The sequence below is a fragment of the Spea bombifrons genome, chromosome 7 (assembly GCF_027358695.1).
Source record: "Spea bombifrons isolate aSpeBom1 chromosome 7, aSpeBom1.2.pri, whole genome shotgun sequence".
In the NCBI taxonomy this organism is placed as follows: domain Eukaryota; kingdom Metazoa; phylum Chordata; class Amphibia; order Anura; family Pelobatidae; genus Spea; species Spea bombifrons.
Genome location: NC_071093.1, coordinates 31,335,000 through 31,359,455, shown reverse-complemented (window position 1 = coordinate 31,359,455; position 24,456 = coordinate 31,335,000). Strand labels below are relative to the sequence as shown.

Here is a 24,456-nt window from a genome sequence, read left to right as displayed (position 1 = left end):
TACTTTTTAGATCATACCTCATATGAAATCTGCCTCTTAGAAGAATACTATCCATAATGCCATATAGTAGCTTTATATAACTGCTAGTTTACATATATACTATTGCACTTAAGCTGCTTAAATACAAGAGACAATATTTTCAGAGGGGATTTCAAAAACAAGTATCCTTTTCCAGTTCACCCCAGTAAAGGTATCCTCAAATGTTCAGATTTTAAAATGTGTAAAATCCATGACATATAAAAACATATATGTATACATATTTGAGTTTATATAAAGAATTTAACACGAAATATCAATCAGATGTGTGTGGTTTCATAATTACATTAGAACACAGGCCATGCTGGCAAAAAACCTAAATATTGTATTTAACTGAAGATACACTGACCTTTAAATTCCACATCACCAACAAACTTGATGTATATTGGCAAAAGAAACATTCCTTGAGTATAAAAATATTCGATTATGTAGGCAATGGTTCAAATACACAAGGTAATTAAATCTCAAACAAAACTATTGTTATAAAAAATGTGTACATGTTTAATCTGACTAAGCTCTGCTTATTCAGTAGAAATATATGTATGAACAGTTAAGAGTCTTGGCAACACACATATGGTATAAAGTATACATTTTGGGACAAACCATAAGTAGAAATAATGACATATTTGGATTAAAATCTCATATTCTGCATAGGAAGAAAACCAATACATTTTAAACACAATGTTACAATGTAAACTCAGATTAATAGTAAAAAAATATTATTTCCATTCTATCCTCCTACATACTGTGAAAATATCTTTGTGTTTTGGCACGCAGTAATACAATGTAAGGAACGGTTTACTCCAAAAGAGATGGTACTGATGAATTGGTGGTTCTAGCATCTGCTGTCGAGAGGGTCAAGGCAAAACACTGTTCCTTCCATAGTTAGTCCCATTTTGAACCCCTCCTGAAAAAAAGAATATCATTTTACATATATGCTCATTTTAGTTGTTTCCAGAAAGCTTACTAAATATATTAATTGCACTATGTTTGTAAATTATGCCAGATATGCCCTCAGGGGGCCCATAGATACATAATGGTGATTCATATATAATTCCAGTTATTATTATTATGTATTGTTTTCTATATCACCATGATATTCTGTAGCGCTGTACAACGGGTGAAAGGACATAACAAGTAGTATATAACATAACAACTTGAGTTACAGAAACAACAGGTGAGGAGGGCCCTGCACGAACGGGCTTACAATCTAGAGGGAGTTAGTGTGTATTACACAAAAGGTAAAAGTAATAAAACACATGTATGAATTGTTTCCTCTTTAAATATAGGGGAACGGCTATGAAGGGCTTTGAAAGTAAGAATCAGGAGATTGACAGAGGGGAGAGACATTAGTAAAGCGATGGGAGAGGAAGATAAGTCTGACAGCAGCATTCATGGTAGAATGTAGAGGGGAGAGACGGGTAAGAGGAAGACCAGCTAAGACAGGGTTACAATAGTCAAGACAGGAGATAATGAGGGCATGGACAAGAGAGGATGGGAATGAGTGCACCATTAACATTAAGGGAAACCGATGAGGAAATGTTAGCATTGGAGGGAGGGAGTATGAGGAGCTTGGGTTTGGAGACATTGAGTTCTACGAAAAGTGCAGATAACCAGGCAGAGACAGATGCAAGGCAGATAGTAACATGGTCTAAGACAGAGGGAGAGAGATCAGGAGAGGATAGGTAGATCGGGGTGTCATCAGCATACAGGTGGTATTGAAAGCCAAGGGATGATATTATTTTGCCAAGTGTGGTAGTGTAAAGGGAGAACAGAAGAAGTCCTAGAACAGAGCCTTGGGGCAATCTGATGGGGGAGAGCGGAGGGGAAGTCATGGAGTCTCAGGTATCTTTTCCGAATATCTTTCACTTAAATTTCCTATCTCCTTTTAGTCATTAATGTATTTCCTCATAGCCCCTCAGGTTCTCCATATAAAAAATAGAAAAATAAATACTCCAGTGCAGGCTGATAAAAATGTACCATTCATACTTAACAATCTGGTGGGTAGCACTAAAACAAGCATATGTGGACTTTGAGAGTTTGAGTTTACCCACTTGAAAAGTGTTTCACCACTAAGCAAGTCATTCCTGCGACCATAACCCATGGATACCATAAGAAATGTTAAGCATGTGTAAAAGAAAATAACATGATGTGTTTGAGTTGCATACAGAGAAAATAATTAGTGTGGCTTGGCTTATGGTAAAACATTCCTTTGGAGGCTGAACTCCCACAGTAACAAAATGCCAAAAGCTGTACATTGTTGCCTTAAAGATTAAATGTGAATGTACAGTATGTTTTAACTCTTTGATCTATGGTAGAGACATTTACTTGAGAATGTGTTTTCTTTGTTTAGGATGGGTGAATGATTGCTTGATAAGGTACTTACCATTAAAAAATATGATACTTGCGTAATTTATATATTTAAGTAAAATATATGTCAAAATACTACACAATACATTTTAATAGCATCATGTTGCTGGATATGAAGTTAGAGATGTTACATGAAAATAGGTTGTGTGGTCAGTTGAGTTAAAGGTGTATATACTGTATATACTCCTCTGCACCAGTGATCCACATTGTTTGGAAACTGCCTTGGTGTCCATGGACTAGAATGAGGCCCATTTAAGTCATCATAGGTTGCAATGCAGCTTCCAAACAATGGGCTACTGGTGCACAGGACTATATAAACGCTTCTGTGTAGCCATCATCCCTTTCTGAATTTGGGACCATTGGGTGGACATTGGTAAATTAGTTATTCTGTATTGTTCCTTCATTTGTATGTTTCTTTATAAACGTTTAATTCTTGAATGGGTCAATGGTCTTGCGGATCATTTCTGGGTGGGTGCTGATTTTTTTCCCCTGTAGGTTTTCACCCGTTGAGTGGCAAACGTGTGGACAGTGCTTTTTACCGCATGGGGCACTTAGGGGTAGGGTTCAAGAAGGGGGGCAAAGGATGGGTCCGTGGTCAAAGCAGCATTTGGACAGTTCTTTAATATGCATTATTTGTCAGTTTTTTTTCCTGGTAATTATCATTAATACCGTATTTGCTCGATTATAAGACGAGGTTTTTTCCAGAGCAAATGCTTTGAAAAATACCCCTCGTCTTATAATCGGGGTCATCTTACAATCAGACCTCAAATAGGTCTGACTATGAGACGACTAAGATCCAGATCCCCCGCAGCTGCAGGGGACCTGGATCCCCCTCCTGTCTCCCCCCCCGGGGTATATAGGGGTATAAGGCATTTCTGGAGGCAGAGTGGCACATAGGGGGTCAAAAGGCATATCATGGGGCACAGTGGCATATAGGGTTAAAAGGCATATCATGGGGCATAGTGGCATTTAGAGGGTTAAAAGGCATATCATGGGGCACAGTGGCATATAGAGGGTATAAGGCATTTCTGGGGCAGATGTGCATAACTGGGGGGGGGCAGGTTGGAAAATAGAAGGAAATAAAACCAACATATTTTTCTCAATCATAGCTTTTATTAAAAAAAATAGTTTACATGAATTAACATTTACTGGTAAAACTTTTTTTCCTATAGGGTCGTCTTATATTCAGGCTTTTTCTTTTTTTCCTGAATTAATATTCAGATTTGGGGGGTCGTCTTATAATCAGGGTCGTCTTATAATCGAGCAAATACGGTAGTTTTCTAGGTTGGTCATTAACTTTTTATCAGCTTTTTTCTATCATCTTTAAAAATTTAGCAAACTGAAATACTAGAACTTGATTTTTTTCGCAATGCAGACAGTAAACATATATTTCAACTGCTTTTTTTTAAAAAAAAAAAATCTGTCTTCTCTCTCACTGATATTTTATTTCATCGACCAGACTAACCATAAAAACTGCGCAAAGAGATGTTAACATAAATAATTGGACTACATGTCATTCTGCTAAGACATCTACTTAATAATAGATTCAGCTTTTGCAAGGCAGATGTTCCTTAAGCCAATTTGACAACTCTGGGAAAATAATGCTCACGGCTTGACGGTTCCCTTTTTGCGTGATAAGATACACTTATAAAAACATGATAGTGCTGAGTAAACGCACTAACTTGAGAGGTGCTTGCAGTGATAAATGATGTATGCTGAAATAATACTGTCATTGTTTTTACAATAAAACATAGGAAAGACAGCTAAGAAAATAAAAGTTTACTTTGCCATAATTTGCCCATGCAATGCAACTGCCATTTAATATTTTTATTGATCCTAAACTGCAATACATACTGTAAAAGAGCAAAAAAAACTATAACAGAGCTGCTAATATCCTCAGTGGTATCACAAACTGCTTGTACAAAAACATTAATGTGGGAATTTCTGCCCAATTCATCCAGTAGGGTATTTGTGATGTTGGATGAGGAGGCGTGGCTAGCAATCTCCAATTCCGTCTTTATGGACCTGGCTTTGTGCACTGGGACATAGTCATGGTGGAATAGAAAAGGCCCTTCCTCAAACTGGTCCCACAAAGTTGTAAGCATAGTATTGTCCAAAATGTATCGCTATGCTGAAGCAACCTGGAAGTAAGTTGATAGCCCAAATACTGAAAAACATCCCCCTAACATTATTCCTCATCCACCACATTTTACAGTTGGCACAATGCAGTCAGGCAGGTAACGTTCTCTTGGCATCTGCCAAACCCAGACTGCCTATCAGACTGCCTATCAGACTGCCTATCAGAGAGCCATGATTCGTCACTTCACAGAACTTGGCATTGTACTTGGTTATGTAAGGCATGCATGTAGCTGCTCAGTCATGGAAACCCATTCCATGAAGCTCCAGTCGCACAGTTTTTGTGCTGATATTAATGCCAGTGGAAGTTTGGGACTCTTCAGCTATGGAATCAGCAGAGCTTTGGTGACTTTTACGCACCATGCGCCTGAGCACTCAGTGCCCCGCCCTGTGATTTGAAGTGGTCTTCCTCTTTCATGCCGAAACTAAACAATTTTACTTTCCATTAATACCACTTCGCTGACTGTGAAATATCTAGTAGGGATGAAATTCACTGACTGACTTGTTGCAAAGGCAGCATCCTTTCTCAGTACCACGCTTGAATTCACTGAGCACTTCAGGATGACCTATTTTTGTCACAAATGTTTGTAAATGCAGACTGCATGGCTAGGTGATTGATAAACCTGTGGCAATGGGTCTGGTTTAAAAATACTTTTTGATTACCATACAGTGATCAAGACCAGTTGCTCTCTCTAAGGTTTATGATGAGCTAGCACTCGGATGCACTAAACACACATTATGATACGGTTGATGCATGATGCATGTGTGACCATTGGGGCAAAGTGAAACCAATGTTATGGTGAAGTAGACCAACCATAACTCTACAAACAGAAGCTGTTCCAATCTTGTCTGGCCCACTTTCTTTCAACTGATTGCAGAAGACACTATGTGCTCAATTTGCATGAGATTACTTTATTGGACAGCATGAGTGGCTTCATTAGATTGCAGAAGGCGTATTGTTTAAAATGTTGCATCCTCAATTTGTCGGAGACAATAGTTGCTTTGTTATGTGCTAGAGCAACACCAGAGTACATCATGTATGAGCTCTTCAGTAACACCAGCAAGCAACATGCAGACCTTTGTGAACCACATGCAGCCCCCATACCTTATCAGGAGAACCCAGGCACATATAGTACATAATTCCCATCAAATGCAGTATAGCATAAAACATATGCAGTACATAAGGACAATGGATTCTATAGTGTTCCATGAAACTGTTGAATGGAAAAAGTGTGTATAAATAACAACATTACCAAGAAGATCATTATATGTAATCTTTTGTGCATGAAATTATCAGTTTAAACAATAATTGCAATACTAACCATCTCTGACGCTACATTCCCATGAAAGCACAAAAATAAAGACCAGAAGAAAGAAGTCAGGTCAATTTTGCAATAAGGAGTAAATAAAAGAATAACAGGAGTAGTTATTATTAGCACAGATAAACTGTCCAATATTGGTCTTGCAGGGAGGAGTACATTATTATATTGCACATGAACAACCTCAAATCTATGAGTACATCCATCACAGCATATACATCACACTGCGCTCTGGCACACCGTAGCTTCATTACCTCCTTCTTCACGGACGTATGGAAATTAGAATAAAATTCACAACTCAAGCTTTTCTTGAATACTAATGCTCTCTGGAATGCCATGTTCTGTGAAATCTCATATTTAGAATATTTTTAAGTCACCTGCATTTCATCCAGTTTGGACTGTATGTCTGGAGGGAAATCACCCACTGCACAGCAAAAGGGATCGAAAGGTTCTGCTCCAAATAGATCTTTTTCTGGAAGAAGTAGCAGATATATTGATTTTAATTGAAGGAAACTGTCACCAAGACAACACTACAATACAATGCATAGGGTAACATTTTTTATTTCTACCAATTTATAGTTTCATGATCCTTTGTTTAACTTAAATCAGTGGATTGTGTAACGAGTTTAAAACCTTTCCCCTTCTCGTGTCTTTAGTGATTTATAGGTATTTAACAGCATTGTATACCATACTTTGCAACATTAATTTTTTTTTATACAATGTAATGAGGGGTGTGATGATGGGCAGAATTTTGCTTATGCAAAGGGGAAAAAAGGAAAAAACAATAGTGTAAAATGTCAAACAATGTGACAAATATATATAGCGTGTGTGTCTGTTATAATTCACTCACAAACAGACTTGTGCAAACAAATGAATCTGTAAAAAGCCTTTACTCTGGATTTATGTGTGTTTGTGACCTGTTAATGTAATTTAGTAAGGCATTCAAAAGAAAAAAATATATAACTATATTATATACCTGACCGAAGTTGTTTGTGTGGTCATTTGCAAAGTCCCTGGAGTGCCGGTAACTATTTTTGGACTTTATATTATTTACTGCTGCAGTTATTTGGCACCGGGCAGAAATTTGGCATTTGGAGTGCAATTGTTAATTTTGGACTTTATATTATATACCTGGATATAATATTTACACAATTCAATTTAGAAAACATTGTCTGCCATTTACATGTATGTTATTGTGACTCTTGGAGTTTCAAATCAATGTGATACACACATGCCCAGCAAATATTCTGAGCTCCAACATGCAAGGAGAGGGGAAAATATACATTTGGGTCCCAATAAGAGACTGTCCTTCTGACACACAGAATATGGGATCTTTTAAAAACGGGTGGTTGCTATGTTTTCAGTATCCTTATAAGAATAACAGAAACAAGGTTGTGTATTTAAAATCTTATATTTAAGTCTCACTTTTTGGGGGGTATTTGCATTTGAACAGTAAAAAAGTAATGAAGCTCACTCATTTCCGTCGATCTGCTTGGTACCGGAGGAAGTTGCGTGCCATTCCGCGTAGGGGTGGTTGACTGAGGAGAGATGGATGTAAATGGCACCATATCAAAGATGTCAGTGGAGGGTGATTTAGGTGTCACACTGCCCGCCTGCAAAAAAAGGGATTTATAGGTTAGTGTCTTAAAGTATATTTTTGAATATCACATCCAACATGCATATGTGTGAGAAAAAACATGCAGACATTTTTGTATAATAACTAACTTTATAATTGTTGAACTGATGAGACAGGACCACACACACACTGCCAATGTTAATACAGACTGTGTTTTTACTAACAATGTTAAGAACAGTTGTATCATGTTATACATTTAACACAATCTATAATGGTGTAAAATACAATATGATATAAACAACTTCAAGGACCATCAACCACATCAGATGGGCCAAGTGGTTCTAATCTGTTGTCAAACTATATAGGTTCCTATGTTTCCTACGTGTGTACTAAATATGTAATTAACCGGGCTGGCTCTAGTATTCTGCCATCCTAGGTAACTATGTCTTCGATGTTTCCTTCTGAACAAATTTGCTTTTTAAAGACGGAACCAGGTGGCAAATCTAGGTCACCTATAAGTTAGCACAGGCTTTAGGTAATAACACAATGTCGATGTTACAAAATTCCTGTCTGCTTTGTTTTATAAAATATTGACAACTTTGAATACTAATATGTAATTTCAAACAGACTAGCTATTCACAGGTAAAAATAAATAAATGAGATGAGCTAAGACTTGTTGGAACTAAGGAAAACATTGCACAATTTTTCACGAAGGTGATGTTATTTGAATAAAAAGCTCTACTAACACATTTATCAACTGTCGGGTAAAATAACTTCAAATTGACACATTGTTATAGTTAAAAAAGGTAAGGTGGGAAAAAAATTCTGGAGCAAACTGGTTCATTTGAAGAAATCTAAAATGGCACACCTTAAAACACCATTACCAATTAACAAACCTTGCCCCAGTCTCTCTCTACAATGTTTCTACCACTAAGATCCACATGGTCCAATCATAAAAAAGCACATACTCATCTCAGTTATCAGTCATGGTGAGCAGGACATAAGGGAACAATCTTAATATAGTGTGTATTGGTACTGGTATAAGTGTACCAGTAGGCCCTACGCCCTACCTGGCGTGACCTACAATTCCCAAAGCAATAAAGTCTCTGAGCTAGAACTTGAAACACCAAATGTAGATATTAAAATCTGCCTAAAATTTGGAGCTGGTTCAAGGTTTTTTTTACCACACACATCTCAAAATAGTTTTTAGTCTATATGCCCCAAGAAAATGATTTGCTATTTACCTACAATAAATCTGTATTTCATTACTAAAATGTAACATTTGAAATATGAGACCACCACTTTTGAACATTTGCAATAATGATATAGAATAATTACAGCACAAATGTACAGCGACTTTACATTTACACAATACGTCCAATCAGACCTCATGAGTATCACATTTATATAATGCACCCCTATTAAATTATCAGACCTTAAAATCATAATTTCTAGGTGTGGCCTAAAAGTGTTTTCTATTTGCAAAAATAGATCTACATGTAGGACAAACACATGCAACCAGCACACAAGACAACACTTAAGAAAGTTAGAAAGACTGCTATGAGTATAGCAGAATTACACGAGGCCTTGGGATGCTGTGCTCATTGGCTGGTTTTGGATGAACATTTTTGGAAGGTGGAGGAGTTAGATGCAGTCCTGTTGATACTCTAGAGTCAGGAGAACTCATAGGAGTGAAAGCTATTGAGCAGATATCTAAACATGGTACTGAAGCTTCGTAATTACACCAGAAAAATGGAGAGGCTCTTTCAAGCACACATGGCTCATTACTGGACTTTATGTGCAGCAGCTGCAAAGGAATAAAAAGATAGAAGCAGAAAACAGAATATAATCAACTACAAACAATATAAAGAATGATTGGTCACAGTACTGATTGTAGTCTAGAGGGGAAAATAATACCTGCATTCTAATATGATATTAACATAGACAACAGGGTGTTTCTGTGTGCCAAATAGCTACGATGGCTTAAAATATATTGGCTATATAGTATTTCTTATACAAAATGTGTTCAATTATTAAACAGCTCCCTGATTGGCAACTTAAATGTGCACATCTTAATATGAATACAAAAACTCTTCTCCTCTTGAGATAACATTTTCTCCTGTCTTAAAGGATGGGCTTTTCTTAATGGAGGCTTCAGTACCAGTGTTACTGCTTTCTGATATATGACAGTACAGCAGTTATTAAAAAATGTATAAGGGATGTTAATCAATTACAGGAATGGAATAATAATCTCTCTCATCAGTGATATAACATCTTAAATGTAAATAATAACAAACATGGAAAAAGGATAAAAAAGGGAAAGAGAAGGAACAAAGTATATAAAGGAAATGTTTTGTTGGTTGAGATACAAAATTGTGAGGTTTTTTGGATGTCAATGTTTTTGTCTTTTGTTTGATTTAAATTCTAAATTATGAAACTGAAGCCCACAAGAAAAGCACAGCTGATCCGGTAAAAAGAATACTATTCCAACTATTCCTAAATAATGTAGAACAAGTTTAGAAAACACCATTGTACTTTTGTGGCCAAACCACAGTTTTAAAATGAAAAGTTAACCAAAAGGTTAACCACCCAGCTTGTTGTCTCCTAAAGACCTAATGATTGAAACCAAGTCAATAAACACATTGGGTTATATTTACAAAGATTAATTCTTACATGTGGAGCAGTCTCCATGGAAGCTACTGGAATGTTACTGGCGACTGGTCTACATTATTTTTTTGCAATCACAGAAACAAATAGGACAGTGGATATTAAGCTGGTCTAGAATGGTAAAATGGTCCAATCCTCAAATACACTATGGAACACTATACCCATGTACTACATAGAAACACTATATACTCAATAATTTTCCAAACATACAAATAAGATGCTGGGTAAACCCAATATATTGTGCATGCTAGTTATTGATTAATGACTTCAGCCCTTAGTATGTTCCAATCTGGAACAATGAAGCATGCTCCATAAGCAAACTGGGTATCTTCTTTCTGTGTATGAGTATACTACCGTAAGACATGTGGCCTACACACAGACCTATATCAGCTTGGTGTTCTTCTCAGCATCTTTATGCCCATTCAATCGGGAAACTTGGTCTATGGTTACATTCTATTTTGAAAGTCTTGTACTCTCAACAATGTAAGGTATTTTCCTGCCCATTTTTGGTCTGTTATCTTGATTACAATACTGTCATCTATCTCTATCCATGACTATTCCATCAGAGATCACGTAGTACCTTCCATCAATCCCTGACAGCAGATGGACAAACTAAGGCTCAGAGACTAAACAGTAGCCGGGTTCATTTAACTATATGCCTAATTATTGTTCAAAACACAAGGAAGTATGAGCACATTACCATTGGTATAAAATCATCAGACATACACTGGCCACTGGTAAAAGGTTTTCCTATGTGTGAAACTGTACAGGAATGAACATTTTAGCACAGTTGTGCAAAGAGTTATTTCATTAGTTGTATTAATTTATAGCACATTGAACACCTGGCAAGTGGTGCAGATGTGGTCCAGTTGGTATAGCATACAAGTTGCCCCAACCACCACTAATATGCCCCTAACCACCACCATAATATGTGTATTTTTGACTACATTCTGTTGCACAGTCCCTCTTGACTAACACACATCATTCCCTCGCTCTGCACGTACAGTATATACACTTTTATTTGTATACTTTTTAATTGAACCAATTTTCAATGCATGACTTTTAAAAGTCTTAGTGTTTGCAGAATTCCAAGTAATCACAGTGAACTGAAAAATTAAGTTCGTATTGCTATAGCTACTGGCCATTTTAACAAAAATGTACAGCTGCAGACACAAAGTCTCCAATAATAAAGGAAACAACATAACTGTGGCCAAAAGACTATGTAAATAATAGTTCTCATACATCAAAAGGAATCCGTGACAATACCTTATCCTATTATTACTTATGTCTTTAGTTGGCGGCATGTACGTTTTTTAATATATCAGTAAAACAATGAACAGACTGTAAAAAATATAAATAAATATTATAAATAAAAAAAATAAACATAAAAGCTTATGAGAAGAATTTAGGATATGATATCATATTTAATCATCTGTTTATTTGTAATCTGCCCAAACAACTTACATTAGTATGGACATGTCTAAGAATAAGATACACACATATTTTGATTCCTTACACAATACCCATAGTTACATTTACTGTATTTGTGCCTGCTGTTTTGTACACACCATTTTAGCATAGCACAGGGTTGGAAGTACATGAGCTGAGCGTCCCCCCTACGACTTCAATCCACTTTGAACACTTCTGATAGATTACATTTCTTATCTTATCACTTTTTTGTTCTGCTGCCCCACTGTACCTGCCACTTCAACTTTCTCCAAACAACATCAGAACTAAATACAAACTCTTGACAATAACCTACAAAGGCCTTGACAATATTACCCCATCTCCCCATATCTCTGCTCCTATAATCAAATAACTATTTACCACATTTTTACATCAAATATTTAAATCTCTTTTGTGGTTTATGTAAGATAAAAAAAATGATTACTTATTAAAGATGTCTTGGTCCCATGTCCATATTTTGTGCAGATTTGTAATGCTCTGCCTCTTCAGTATGTAAAGACAAGTTAGCCTGCCTAGCATGGTTGTGCGCAAAAAGCAACATCAGCTCGGTCCCAGCATAAAAAAACGTATCTTTATTCAATGAGTTTAGTCAACTGTTCTTATGAAACTGGAAAAATAAATACACCACATGTAATTTTTGCCATAATTTATTTCTAATAATTACTTGCTGATATTCACTGTTAAGAAGACCAATCAGATTTTTAAAATAGAGTTAGATACTCTAGATTGTAAACTTGCGAGCCGGGCTCTTTCCACCAAATGTATCGGTTTGTCTTAGTCTGTCAATTCTTGTCTTGTCATATCCCTTGAATTTATGTATTGTATTAAGCGCTGCGTAAACTGTTGGCGCTATATAAACAAAAGATAATAATAATAATAAATAGAGGGACAAGTTTAGTGAAAGTCTGTATGTGCTCTTCATTTATCCCAATAATAAAAGAACCCAATATGCAACTGTCACCGTGAAACTCAGGTTCCCCATTTAAAAAGTCCAGAACACATTACTAGCTTTAGTAGGCACTCTAAACTAAAGTAAAGTACCATATTGTGATAAGTGAAATTTAACAGGCATGTTCAGTGTCAGGCACCAACTGAGATATGCTGCTATAATACATGCAAATCACTTCATAATAGTTCTGTAAGATACATGGAAGAACCTGTTAAAGTAATTATTAACTAACTTGAACCACCTTCTTTGGTTTTGAGAGCTTCTTTCAATAGATAGAAGTAGACTTGGGTGCCGGCCAACTCTTCGTGTTCGACTTCGTGTTCGTCTTCGTGGGGAAAAAAAGCTTCAGATTCTACGACTATTTGCCCGTTCCTGTGTTAGTTTTTTCTTTGTTACGGTACGCACTACGCAGCAGCTTTTGCGCCAGGATTTTAAAGGTCCATACGAGCAACTCTATTGGTCGCCGACAGGGGCCTCCTCTGCCATCAACCAATGAATTGCACCTGTCGCTCGTACGGACCTTTAACTTCTGTAGCAGGGGGTCTACCCCTGCTGATCTCCTCAGATCATTGGTCTCCCCGCTCCAGGAGTTAAATGTCCATACAAACGACCAGAAGAGTCGCTCGTACGGACCTTTAACTCCCGGCGGCGAAACTCCCCGTTCCAGGAGTTAATGGTCCGTACGAGTAGCTAATAGAGTCGCTCGTACAGACTTTTTAAAATCCTGGTGCCGAAACTCGGCCTTGGGAGATCATTGGTCTCCCTACTCCAGGAGTTAAAGCTCCGTACGAACTCCTGATGGTGAAACTCCGCCTGGGGAGACCCCCTGCTCCAGAAGTTAAAGGTCCGTACGAGTGACTCTATTGGTTGCTGGCAGAGAGCTCCTCTGACATCAACCAATGAAGTGCAGTTGTACTTCTGGAGCAGGGGGTCCGTACAGACCTTTAACTCCTGGAGCAGGGGGTCTCCCCAGGAGTTTCGCTATCAGGAGTTAATGTTTTTAAGATGCAGAAGGCAGTTTTTAGAGACAGACTGAAAGTGGGGGGTGAACGAAAGGTCGGAGTCAAGGGTGACACCAAGACAGCGGGCATGAGGAGACGGGGAGATGATAGCACCATTAACATTGAGGGAAACTGATGGGGAAATCTTAGCGTCGGAGGGAGGGAAGATGAGAAGTTAGATTTTGGAGAGATTGAGTTTCAGGAAACGTGCAGACATTAAGGTAGAGACAGAGGCGAGACAGTTACACGATCTAAGATAGAGGGAGAGAGATCAGGAGAGGATAGATAGATCTGGGTGTCATCAGCATACAGGTGGTATTAAAAGTCAAAGGATGAGATTAGGATGAGATCTGCCAAGTGAGGAAGTGTAGAGCAAGAACAGAAGGGGTCCTAGAACTGAGCCTTGGGGTACCCCGTATCAGAGAGGTAGGAAGTAAACCAGGAGAGAACAGTGTCATGGAGACCAAGAGCATGAAGAGTTTGTAGGAGAAGAGAGTGGTGCACAGAGTCAAAAGCAGCAGAAAGGTCCAGTAGGATGGAGCAGTGGCCCTTGGGTTTAGCAGTGAGTAGGTAATTTGTAACTTTAGTGAAGGCGGTCTCAGTGGAGTGTCAACAGTGAAAACCAGATTGAAGAGGGTCAAGTAGGGAGTTGGGATCAAGAAACTTAGTTAATTGGGTATGAACAATTCTTTCAAGAAGCTTTATAGGAGGTTAACTCTTTTAAGCACTAATCTACATTACAGATAGAGCAGCGTGTCTGTAATTTGCATTATTACAGTTTGAATCATTATCCTTTAAGTGTTCACTGAACAAAACCATTGCAAGATTGGTTCACTCTAATAACAGTAGGGAAAAGTTCATATTTCAGTGTTTAATGGATATACCACTGAAATAATAATGTATAATCTGACCTGGTTTGCCCCTGTAATATTGTCCACCCAAGTAGTTGAAAGCAACTTTAGGGAAAATTAGGACACCATATGCACAACCACTGTCATATTTTATAAACTGAATTTGCACCAACTTTCTGTGTCAATAGTGTAACTATAGGGATTGTAGCAGTCACAACTGCAACAGGGCCATTCTCTAGGGGGCCTGACCGGCCCCTGCGACCATTTGTTTCTGTTTCATCATGCCACTTCAAAATTGTTCAGAAAGGGCCCTTCCATTATGGACCGGGCCAGTCTAGGTTGGAAGGGCCCTTTTTAAACAACTTTGAAGCGGCATGGAGAGACAGGAAATTGCTACGTTACATCATGTGGCCATGCAGTGAAAGCGAGGCTGTTCGCACAGTGCAGTAAAGTCTGTAGGAGTCATTCTAAAACCACTCATGCTAACACACACTCCATCGAACACCACTAACACATCCATGTTCACATACACTTACACATCCATGGTCACACACAATTACACATCCATGCTCACACACACTTAAACATAAACATGCATACTCACATACACTTTTACAAAGACATCCATACTCACATACACTTTTAGATAGACATTCATTCTCACATACACTTTTACTTAGACATCCATTCTCACATACACTCTTACATAGACATCCATGTTCACATACAGTTTAACATAGACGTTCATGTTGACATATACTTATGCATAGACATCTCCGCTGACATAAACACTTATACATAGAACACCCAGGCTCACATACACTTATACATAGACATGCATGATCACAAACACTTATACATAGACCATCCATACTCACATATACTTATACATAGACCTGCATGATCACGAACACTTAGACATCGATGATCACAAACACGTATACATACACATGCATGCTCACATACACTTATACAAAAACATCGATGGTCACATACACTTATTCATAGACATCCATGCTCCCATATACTTATGCATAGACATTCATGCAATTCACTTTGAGAAATTCATATTTGTATAGACATCTATGCTCACATACACTTATGCATGGACATCCATGTTCATGTACTCTTATGTATGGACATCCATGCTCATGTACACTTATGCATGCACATTCATGCTCACATACATACAAACATATATACCCCCTCCCTCCCGCACCTCTTGCACACTGTTCAAGCAGCCTTGGTTTCACCTTGGGGTCATATGATATAATGTGTCGTGACCCTGCTGCTTTCCTATCTATACATAGATATCAAAATTGTTCAACAATTGTGAACAATTTTGATGTCTATGTATAAGTTTGTGTGGGTATGGATGTCTATGTTTAAGTGCATGTAAGCATGGATGTGAATTATAAGTGTGTGTGAACATACACGTGGATATATATGTGCATGTAAGTAGAGCCCTGCGCGGGACTGTTTTTTTAAACTCCCACAAGGCTGCCTTCGCATTGCTCCCACACAGCGTCTCTTCTCTTGTTCCTCCCAGGAACTCAGCGGAGTCACGTGAATTTACATCACTTCACGTGACTCCGCTGGGTTCCTGGGCAAAAAAAGAGAAGGCAGCCTTGCAGGAGTGCGCGGGATTACTGGGACCCATAGGGAAAAATTAACCGCCCGCTCCCGCACGCAAAACCTGAAAAACTGCCCACGCCCGCAGTCCTCTACATGTAAGCATGGATGTGGATGTGTAAATGTGTGTGAGCATAGATGTGGATGTGTACATGTGTGTGAGCATAGATTTGTATGTGTAAGTGTGTGTGAGCATAGATGTGTATGTGTGAGATGGAGTGTGTGTTAGCATGCGTAAATTTGTGTTTACATATGTGTGCCAGAGTGTATGTTGGAGGGGGGCATGAGGCAATGATGGCACAGATCAGCTGTTTTGGGGCAAAGATGGCACAGATCAGTTGTTTTAGAGCACTGACAAGCTGGAGCAAAGATGGCACAGGCAGGCTGTTTGGGGGCACTGATAATCTGCTTGTGGTAAAGGTGGCACTCACAAGCTGTTTGGGGTCAAATTAGATTCTTACAAGCGGTTTGGGGACAAAAGTGGCACTGTGGGACATGTTGCCTAGTGAAGTTAGGGGGCCCCAGGTACATTTGAATGAAATGTCTTGGTTTATCCTGGGCGGAAACCAAAGTTTAGAAATACAAATATTAATTTCTCAAAAAGTGAATTAAGGGAAAATAACAAAATAAGCTCTGTCTAGTTTTCAGTGTTGAATTAATGTATTGTTTTATATATAAAAAAAGAGAACTGCAAAATCAGTATGGAGCAGTAAGGAAAGTCAGATCATTGCTGGTTAGAGCAAATCCTAATAGTAAAAAAAGCTACACTCACCCTAAAAACTATTAAGACCGGAACATAAACACCCTAAGGAACCTAACTATCGAGGACTATCTATCTATTTGGGTTACATTTGAGCCCTTACTCCTATATTTCCCTAAGTATGGAGGTGCTGATCGTAGGTCCTAAGCTTTCTGAGTGTCGGTTACTCACTCAATAGCAGGATCACGTGCACATGAGGTCACAGTCAAACCCCCATGGGGAAGCAATAAGATGATCTGTATGGTTAAAAAAATCTGGCACAAAGAGCTGGCACTACTATGTGGGATTTAATGATTTAATTACCACTGATTGTACCTTTTCAGTTAGGGGGTCAGTGGCCCTACCATGGAGCAGAGTGGGGCAATTGCCCCAAGTGCATTTTTTTTTTTTAAGTGGAGGAGAGATAGGGGCGCCGAGTGGTTTTCGCTTCTCGCTCGGCGCCCCTCTCTCGCCTCTGCGAGCCCTCTAGCTCGGTCTCGGTCACCATTGTAGGCAGTCATGTAATTATGTTGGGTAACTTTAAACACTTACCACACTGCCCCATTTATGGCAATGCTAATAAAATACTAAAGTCCCTTCTTGCCTAGACTTTCACATAAGAGTGTCATCCTGAATGCAGAGGAAATTTGCCTCACATTTCAGTTCTAGAATACCCTTGAGGTGGTGTCAGACTGATACGTTGATGGAGGTTTTTCCTCTGTAATGGCACAAGAGAGCTAAAACTTGATATGCTCCCAAGTGGGGATTCCCCTATAGGGTAGGCTATTAAGCAGCTGTCCATCTTTTGGTGAGTTCACTCAACCATGTTTTGTATGACACTACAAAGGGATTAACCTCATTGAAGCAATTTAATAGGGCGTAAACAATATAATCATGTCTCAAATTGATATACTTTAATCAGAATTTCCAGACAATATACTTCTAAGATTTATGGCATACAATGAATCACTGATTAATGAACTAATTGTCACGTTCTGCCCAGGCTGCGGAGCTGCATATCTGTTCTGCTTTAGTTTCTCTGCTTTGCTTTGATCCATTCCTGGATTTCCTTTTGCTTTGTTCTATTTTCCATTCCTTGCTTCTGCTCCGGCTCTTTGCTTCAGCTCTGCTTCCTTTATTAGGTGTGCCCCACCTGTGTGTTCTGTTTGTCTCAGTCTGCAGTCTGCAGTCTAAGGTATGTCTCAGTGCTGTGTGTTTGGTTTACATGTGTGGTTTGTTTTGTATCTGTCAGCAGGGATTAGCGTTAGGACCCACCGTCATTGGAGTACTTTGGCGTAGTGGTGGGCTAAGCATACTATGGCCATATCATGTGACGGAATCTCCAATAGTTATCATGTAGTCCTAGGCTAGTTTCTGTATTCATGTTTGTCTGTCTCTTATGTACCTTTGCCCTTCTTCCTTGAATCATCTGAGGATTCCGGTTCCTCTCTCCTCTCCCTATGTCCCAGTTAAGATTTCCTATCCTTGCTTAAAGGAAGAAGCGTCCGAGGGTTCCGGCTCCTCACTCCTTCCCCTGTGTTCCTTGCCTTCTTCCCTGTCCTTTGTTGTGCCCTGTAACATGTATGTCTTGTCTGGTTATGTTTATTCCTTGTCTTGTGCCCTGTTTATGCTTTGCGCTATTCATGTCATGTTTCAAGCCACTTCTCATGTATATCTCATATCATGTTTCTTGCCTGGTCTCCCTTTCCCTTGCTTGTTATGTGTCTGCTACATTAACCCTTTGCTTAGCTTTCATTCTCCCAGCCTGCAGCATCCTGCACGTGATTCCTGTGATATGCTTCATGCCTGCTCCAGGGTGCCTGCAGGATTCGTTTTGTTCTGGGCTTCATCTGCTGCCATATCAGGGCGCTGGTGTTGGCTGCACTACCCAAGGTGCTCAACACCCTGGGCGAGTGTGGTCACCCTGCAACCAGGCCCTGCCCCAGACTCCACTGCTGCATTGTGACTCCTGCAATCAACCATCGGGCGCGCTGGGTCCTTCCAGTCATCAGCTTGGACCCAGTCCGTGACACTAATCACATTGAACAAATGTAACAATTTCAATGGCCTTATAATCCTTCTCAGATTGATGGGTAGCAACAATTGTTTATCTCAGATCATTGCTGATGTCTTTTCTCCTTGGTACACAGACCTGAATGCTTCAGCAAACTGCTAAAACTTTTTGCTGCTTATCAGCACATGATTGCTGCTTAGCAGCACTTGCTTGCTGCTTAGCATCTTAATTCCTATGGAAGCAGTAAGGATGTACTTAGTTTTTCACACATGCCTTCTCCATTTTGGCTTTATTTTTGTTAAACATGAACTATGTCATGTGTTGTTGTTCATCTGAGGTTTTATTTACCTAATTTTTAGACCTGCTAAGGAACAGATGATTGTTATGTTCTGATATGTAAAACCATAGAATTCCAAAAGGGTGTACTTTGGCTTTCACATGACTGTAGGATTTAATTTTAACCTGCTGTTTTCAGATCACTTTAAATGGGTGCTGTGTGTCTACCTGAATCTAAAATGCTCCACTGTCTGCAAGGTTCTCTCTCCTATGAACTTGCATAATATTACATTAACATTGATTTCTACACAATGCTATTGCTAGTTTAATATATTCACACCTAGTTATTCAATTGCTTTCCTTTTAATTGGCCGCCCAGACATTTGCTTTGATCTGATAACACACTGTGATTCGTAGTTTAAATCCGACGGGTTTCTAAACAAAAAATAATCATATCCATAGGTACTTACAGGTGACAATGTTATATCATTTATTCTTAACTGGTTCTCCAAATCTTGAACTTTGTATTTCAGCTCTATATTTTCTGTTTCTAATTCCTGAATCTACAAAACAAGTATTGCATGTAATTATAAATAAAATAAAATAAAACAAATGTATTTTAATATAGTGGAGGAGGCATTTTGGAGATACTTCAAGGGTCATACATAAAAATCTTTACTTAAATTTAAGAAATGTATTCTATATCACTTTTAGATAATAACCAGACTGTTGACTTTTAAACTTTGTCTAGACCATATCAATGTGGCCCATCTTTGTGCGTGACAGTAGCATAGCCTCCCATACACCAGCAACAAGACTGGGTTTAACATAGGGACAGTAGATGACCTAAGCAATATTCAAATAAACTATTTAACCTTTCTTTAATTCATATAATGGCATTATTGTATATAAAAAATTGCAGCTAAGCAAAGAGAAAATTTTTGTCAGGATGTAAACATCTTAAAAAATGGAAAACTAAAATCAAAGGGAACATGGCTTTGTGAGAATAAATACACTATACTCTATTATAAAGTTTAAAAGCTAAAAATATACAAAGATCCTCTAGCACTATTTAGTTACAGATGGTATTTCAATAACGCAAAACTTTAATTTAGCATTGTATTATGGTAAGCAAATAGACCTTAGCAGAGATGGCATTTTCTTCTTTCCTAAGGTTTAATCACATTAAAAGAAAACACAATATGGCAACTTTTAGGCACATAAGGCTTAGAACAGATTAAAAGTGCCAACTCTGTGCCAATATAGCTTGTCTTTGCCATCTCTGTCCCCAAACAGTTTAACAGTGCCATCTTCATGCCCAAAAAAGCTTGTCTCTGAGATATGCCTCAATACAACAAAACAGTGCTATCTTTGTACCCAAACAGCTCGTCTCTGACATATTTGTCCCCAAACAGCTTTGTTATGACACCTCTGTCCCCAGACAGCTTAACAGTGCCATATTTGTCCCCAAACAGCTTGGTTATGCCACCTCTGTCCCCAAAAGGCTTAACAGAGCCAACTTTGTCCCCAAACAGCTTAACGGTGCAATATTTGTCCCTGCTCTGTCTTTGACACTTCCGCAAAATGGCAGGGCTTCAGGGCATATTTTCTTCCCCCCGATTGGAGGAACATCGGAGAGGCTATCCCAATGGCTTCACCTTTTTTGCAGAAGGTCACCGAGTGTCCAGTAGTGCAGATAGATTGGTTTAGAAAAAGCCTTCATTAAGACCCTATTATTGGGGTAAACATTCCTAATTGATTAAATAATTAATGAATACAAACTGTTGTGCAGGTAATGATTTGGTAGCAAATAAGCATTTAGGTAACATTACTGAAATGAACAACAAACGCTTACATTTTCAGATTTATTTTTTTGCAAGAAAATAAAAAATCCTAAAATACATATTGTATGGACGGTGTTGGATATAAATATGTAGCAATATTGTTGACACTTACCCTTTTTTGAAGTCCGGCAATTTGTTTTCGTGATTCAACATCTTTTCCTCCAGATTCCAGAAATTTTCTGTACGCCAAATCAAATGCTTGGCCAATTGTTAATGTTATTTCTTCTGCCTTTAGAGGGGGAAAAATAAAACATCTTAATATAAGCAGGCTTGGTTTAATTGGCATTCTATGGATTCCGTTTGTTAAAACACCTATGAAGCACACTCATTTAATAACTAAATGTATAACAAACATAGCTTTTATTCAGGAGTGTTAGCGTTTCAATTAGATTAAGTTAAAATCAATGATCTGGCTTTAGAATTATAATAAATCAGTCTGATTTATTTAACAGGGAAATGGGAACCATCAGCCAACAATAACTAAGCAATATGATTTGAAGTATGGATTAAAATATATGTATAAGTTTACACTAAGACATTGGGAAATGTGTATAAAAAAATCATTTAGTATCACTATTTGTGAAATCACACACCCAGCACTTAGCATACCTGAAATTCTTCACAAATCTTGGTTCATAGAATGCAGTGTGCATGATACTTCAAAATAATGAATAAATAGGCAAGTCTTGTATATGTTATTTTCATGTACACCATTTTGTGATTGAAATATAGATTATATTCACAGTAAATCACTATTGTCCTGTTCTAAGAAAACTGTTTCCAGAACCCATACACTCATCAATGGAATGAATGTTAAACATTTTGTATCTTTTTACATATTGCACTAATTTGTTATTATTAAATATTATTACAGTTCATAACCCATAAAGTTCTTTGATCTAAAAGCAGATGTTTGTTATTTAAGACTAATCTTGGCATCTACAAATGAGAATGTATAAAGAATAATGCATACAGCATGCCTTGTTTTTTTATTTTATTCTGTTTTTGTCACAGAAGATGTTATTGAAATACATTAGTGGATTATTGAAATTCAAGGCAAAAAATAATTTTCTGTTGTTCTATATCTTATTAAAGGATACTAGAATATATGTCTATTATATGCTGGAGCTCTGCAAGATCAGGTGATTGCACAGAGTGAGAAGGAGGCATTGACAATGGAGAAATATGGGCCACAGCTGCAAAGACGTACACCTCCAGACACTGTAGGTAGCTGTCAGTGACTAAGACATACCTAGGAACTTTCCAGTTCAGGCTATCTGGAGCTCTCTTTCTGCTCAAGAACACGGTTATTCACATAGGGGCATGGTTAGCTGTGCAAGGGGCAGACCTTACTATGGAAATAGATATGGCAAGCCCTAGATAGATTTAAATAATATGGGAATAAGGCAGAGGGGGTGAAAATTGCTAAAGACATTACCAGCCCTCCCCATACTGGATCAGTGACATCAAATTCACTTCCTGCATGCTGGATCAGCCTGCACACAGCATGCACGTAAGAGGTGTGGACAGGGGCATAGGCAGGCTGTTTGGGGTCAAAGATAGTACAGAGAAGCTGTTTGGGGTCACTGACCAGTTGTTTGGGACAAAGACATGACAAAAACCTCACTAGATCACTATGGAACAAGTAAGCAAGTCCTGGGGGGTGCAGAAAGTGAGAAGACATGCTGGGATAAGGCAGGGAAATCTATGTTTCTAACCATTAAGTTTGTTGTGGGTGTCAAATATTCTAGATACACATATGTAATATCTCTGTTAAGATTTATAGTATGATTGATTAGCTATGCTTCCAAGAATGATTTCAGAATCATTATTAATATTTTACATTTCTGTTTCCAAATTTCCATTTTCCTGCTCTGAAAGAAACAGTGAGGACATTTTATGCAAATATGTATTGATCCCACAGTGATAATTTCATTTGAATCATTTTTACAGGCTAAACAGGAGGTAGTAACATTCTTTCTGTGTTTTGTCTGTGCTGTTTTAAAAGATTCTGCATGAATGTCGAGCACTGGAGAGTGTTATTTCTCAGATCCTCTCAGTTACGTTCATGACTATCTTAGTGGGACATGGTCAATGGTCAGGCGTTTTATTAGATCATTCCTCTGTACAAAATTGTTTCCTTTTAGAAATATTCCTGGAATATCTGGTACTAACCACTCTATTGAGGTAATGCCACATATCTTAATTGGGTATTTTATTTTGTTGTTGATTAACTCCTCTGCATTGGGTCTTTGTTTTAAGGCATCACCAAACTGGTGTTGAGCTTCAATTGTTGAATAGATAGCATTATATTTTCCATGTGTTTTTGGACAGCAGTGGCTTTCTCTGTGGTGTCCTCCCATGAACACCATTCGTATTCATTGTTTTACGTATGGTACACGAGTCAACATAGATGTTTGCGTGTTCCTGAGATTATTGTAAGCCTTTAGCTGACATTTTAAGATTCTTCTTAACCTCACTGAGCATTCTGCACTATGCACTTTGCACAACATCCAGGCCTAGGGAAAGTAGCAATAGTGCTGAACTGTCTCCATTTATAGACATGGTCTGCTGAACATCAATGCTTTTAGAGATACCTTTGTGACCTTTCCCAGCTTGTTGCAAGCCAACAATTCTTAATTGTACTTTGAATGTTTACAGTGTGTTTTCAATAAAGACATAAAAACATTCAATTGTCTGTGTGTTATTACTTGAAGAAGACCATGTCTGTCTATTGCTGTGACCTAGTTGAAGATTCATTGTTTTTTTGGTTTTTTTTTAAAAAGGCATTTAGGAAAGGAGTAATTAATTTTATGTACACAATATAACGTACAAACACCCTTTCTGTTTTTTCTATACACATTATCGTGACTCTTAGAACCTTTATGTAACTCCAATAACCAAGAGTCCAAGGCAAAGCACTCTTTAAGCCAGGCCTAGACTACCCCATTTACTAACTAAGATGAGGGGCTGCAAGCATTTCAGGAATCTTCCCTGGTATCAAGCAAACTGGAAGGGAGATTGTATTTAACCCCTTTGAATCACCATTGTATTCCTGTGACTAATGCCTGCCCTGTGTTACAGAGTACCTTAAGCCAGTCATTGAGGGGGATCTGTTTTATTTATTTCAGAACTGTCTCTTACAAGCAGAAACCCACGCAGCGCCTGCTCTTAATGAGACCAACAACTGATTATAAAATTAGCTTCTTACTGGTTGATCCTGTCACATGGCAGGACCTGGGGAGCGTCTTCTACCATCATTGGTTAAACTCTAGAAATGGAGTGTGTGTCTCTACAAATATCCCTGCTGCAGGAAAGGGACCTCATGCATCATGCAGGGCCACAGAAAGGGGCTCCACATTTCCCAGCTCTATAGGCACTGTGCTACTGCTATGCAGTGCAAGCAAATATATAAATGCTACAATATAACCACAAGGTATAAACAAGTGGGGGGCCATGCCACTAATGCAACTATTGCCCAGGTGTTAATCTGCCCCTGACCCCGTTAAATACATGACTGGGTGTTTTGCACAGCCCACATTTTGCCCAATGGGAAGACAGACTTGAAATTGATATATT

At 38.3% G+C, this 24,456-nt stretch overlaps 1 protein-coding gene across 1 annotated transcript in view; it reads right to left on the bottom strand.

Annotated features, from left to right (window-relative positions):
* Positions 1–513: 513 nt before the first annotated feature.
* The window catches only part of GULP1 (GULP PTB domain containing engulfment adaptor 1), a 146,316-nt gene continuing 122,373 nt past the window's right edge, over positions 514–24,456 (bottom strand). The window contains exons 8-13 of the mRNA XM_053471795.1: positions 20,990–21,106; positions 19,504–19,596; positions 9,017–9,244; positions 7,336–7,474; positions 6,239–6,333; positions 514–943 (exon numbers count right to left, since the gene is read on the bottom strand). Of these exons, the coding sequence (XP_053327770.1) occupies positions 872–943; positions 6,239–6,333; positions 7,336–7,474; positions 9,017–9,244; positions 19,504–19,596; positions 20,990–21,106 (744 nt within the window). The 3' untranslated portion in view covers positions 514–871. The remainder of the gene's footprint in view (positions 944–6,238; positions 6,334–7,335; positions 7,475–9,016; positions 9,245–19,503; positions 19,597–20,989; positions 21,107–24,456) is intronic.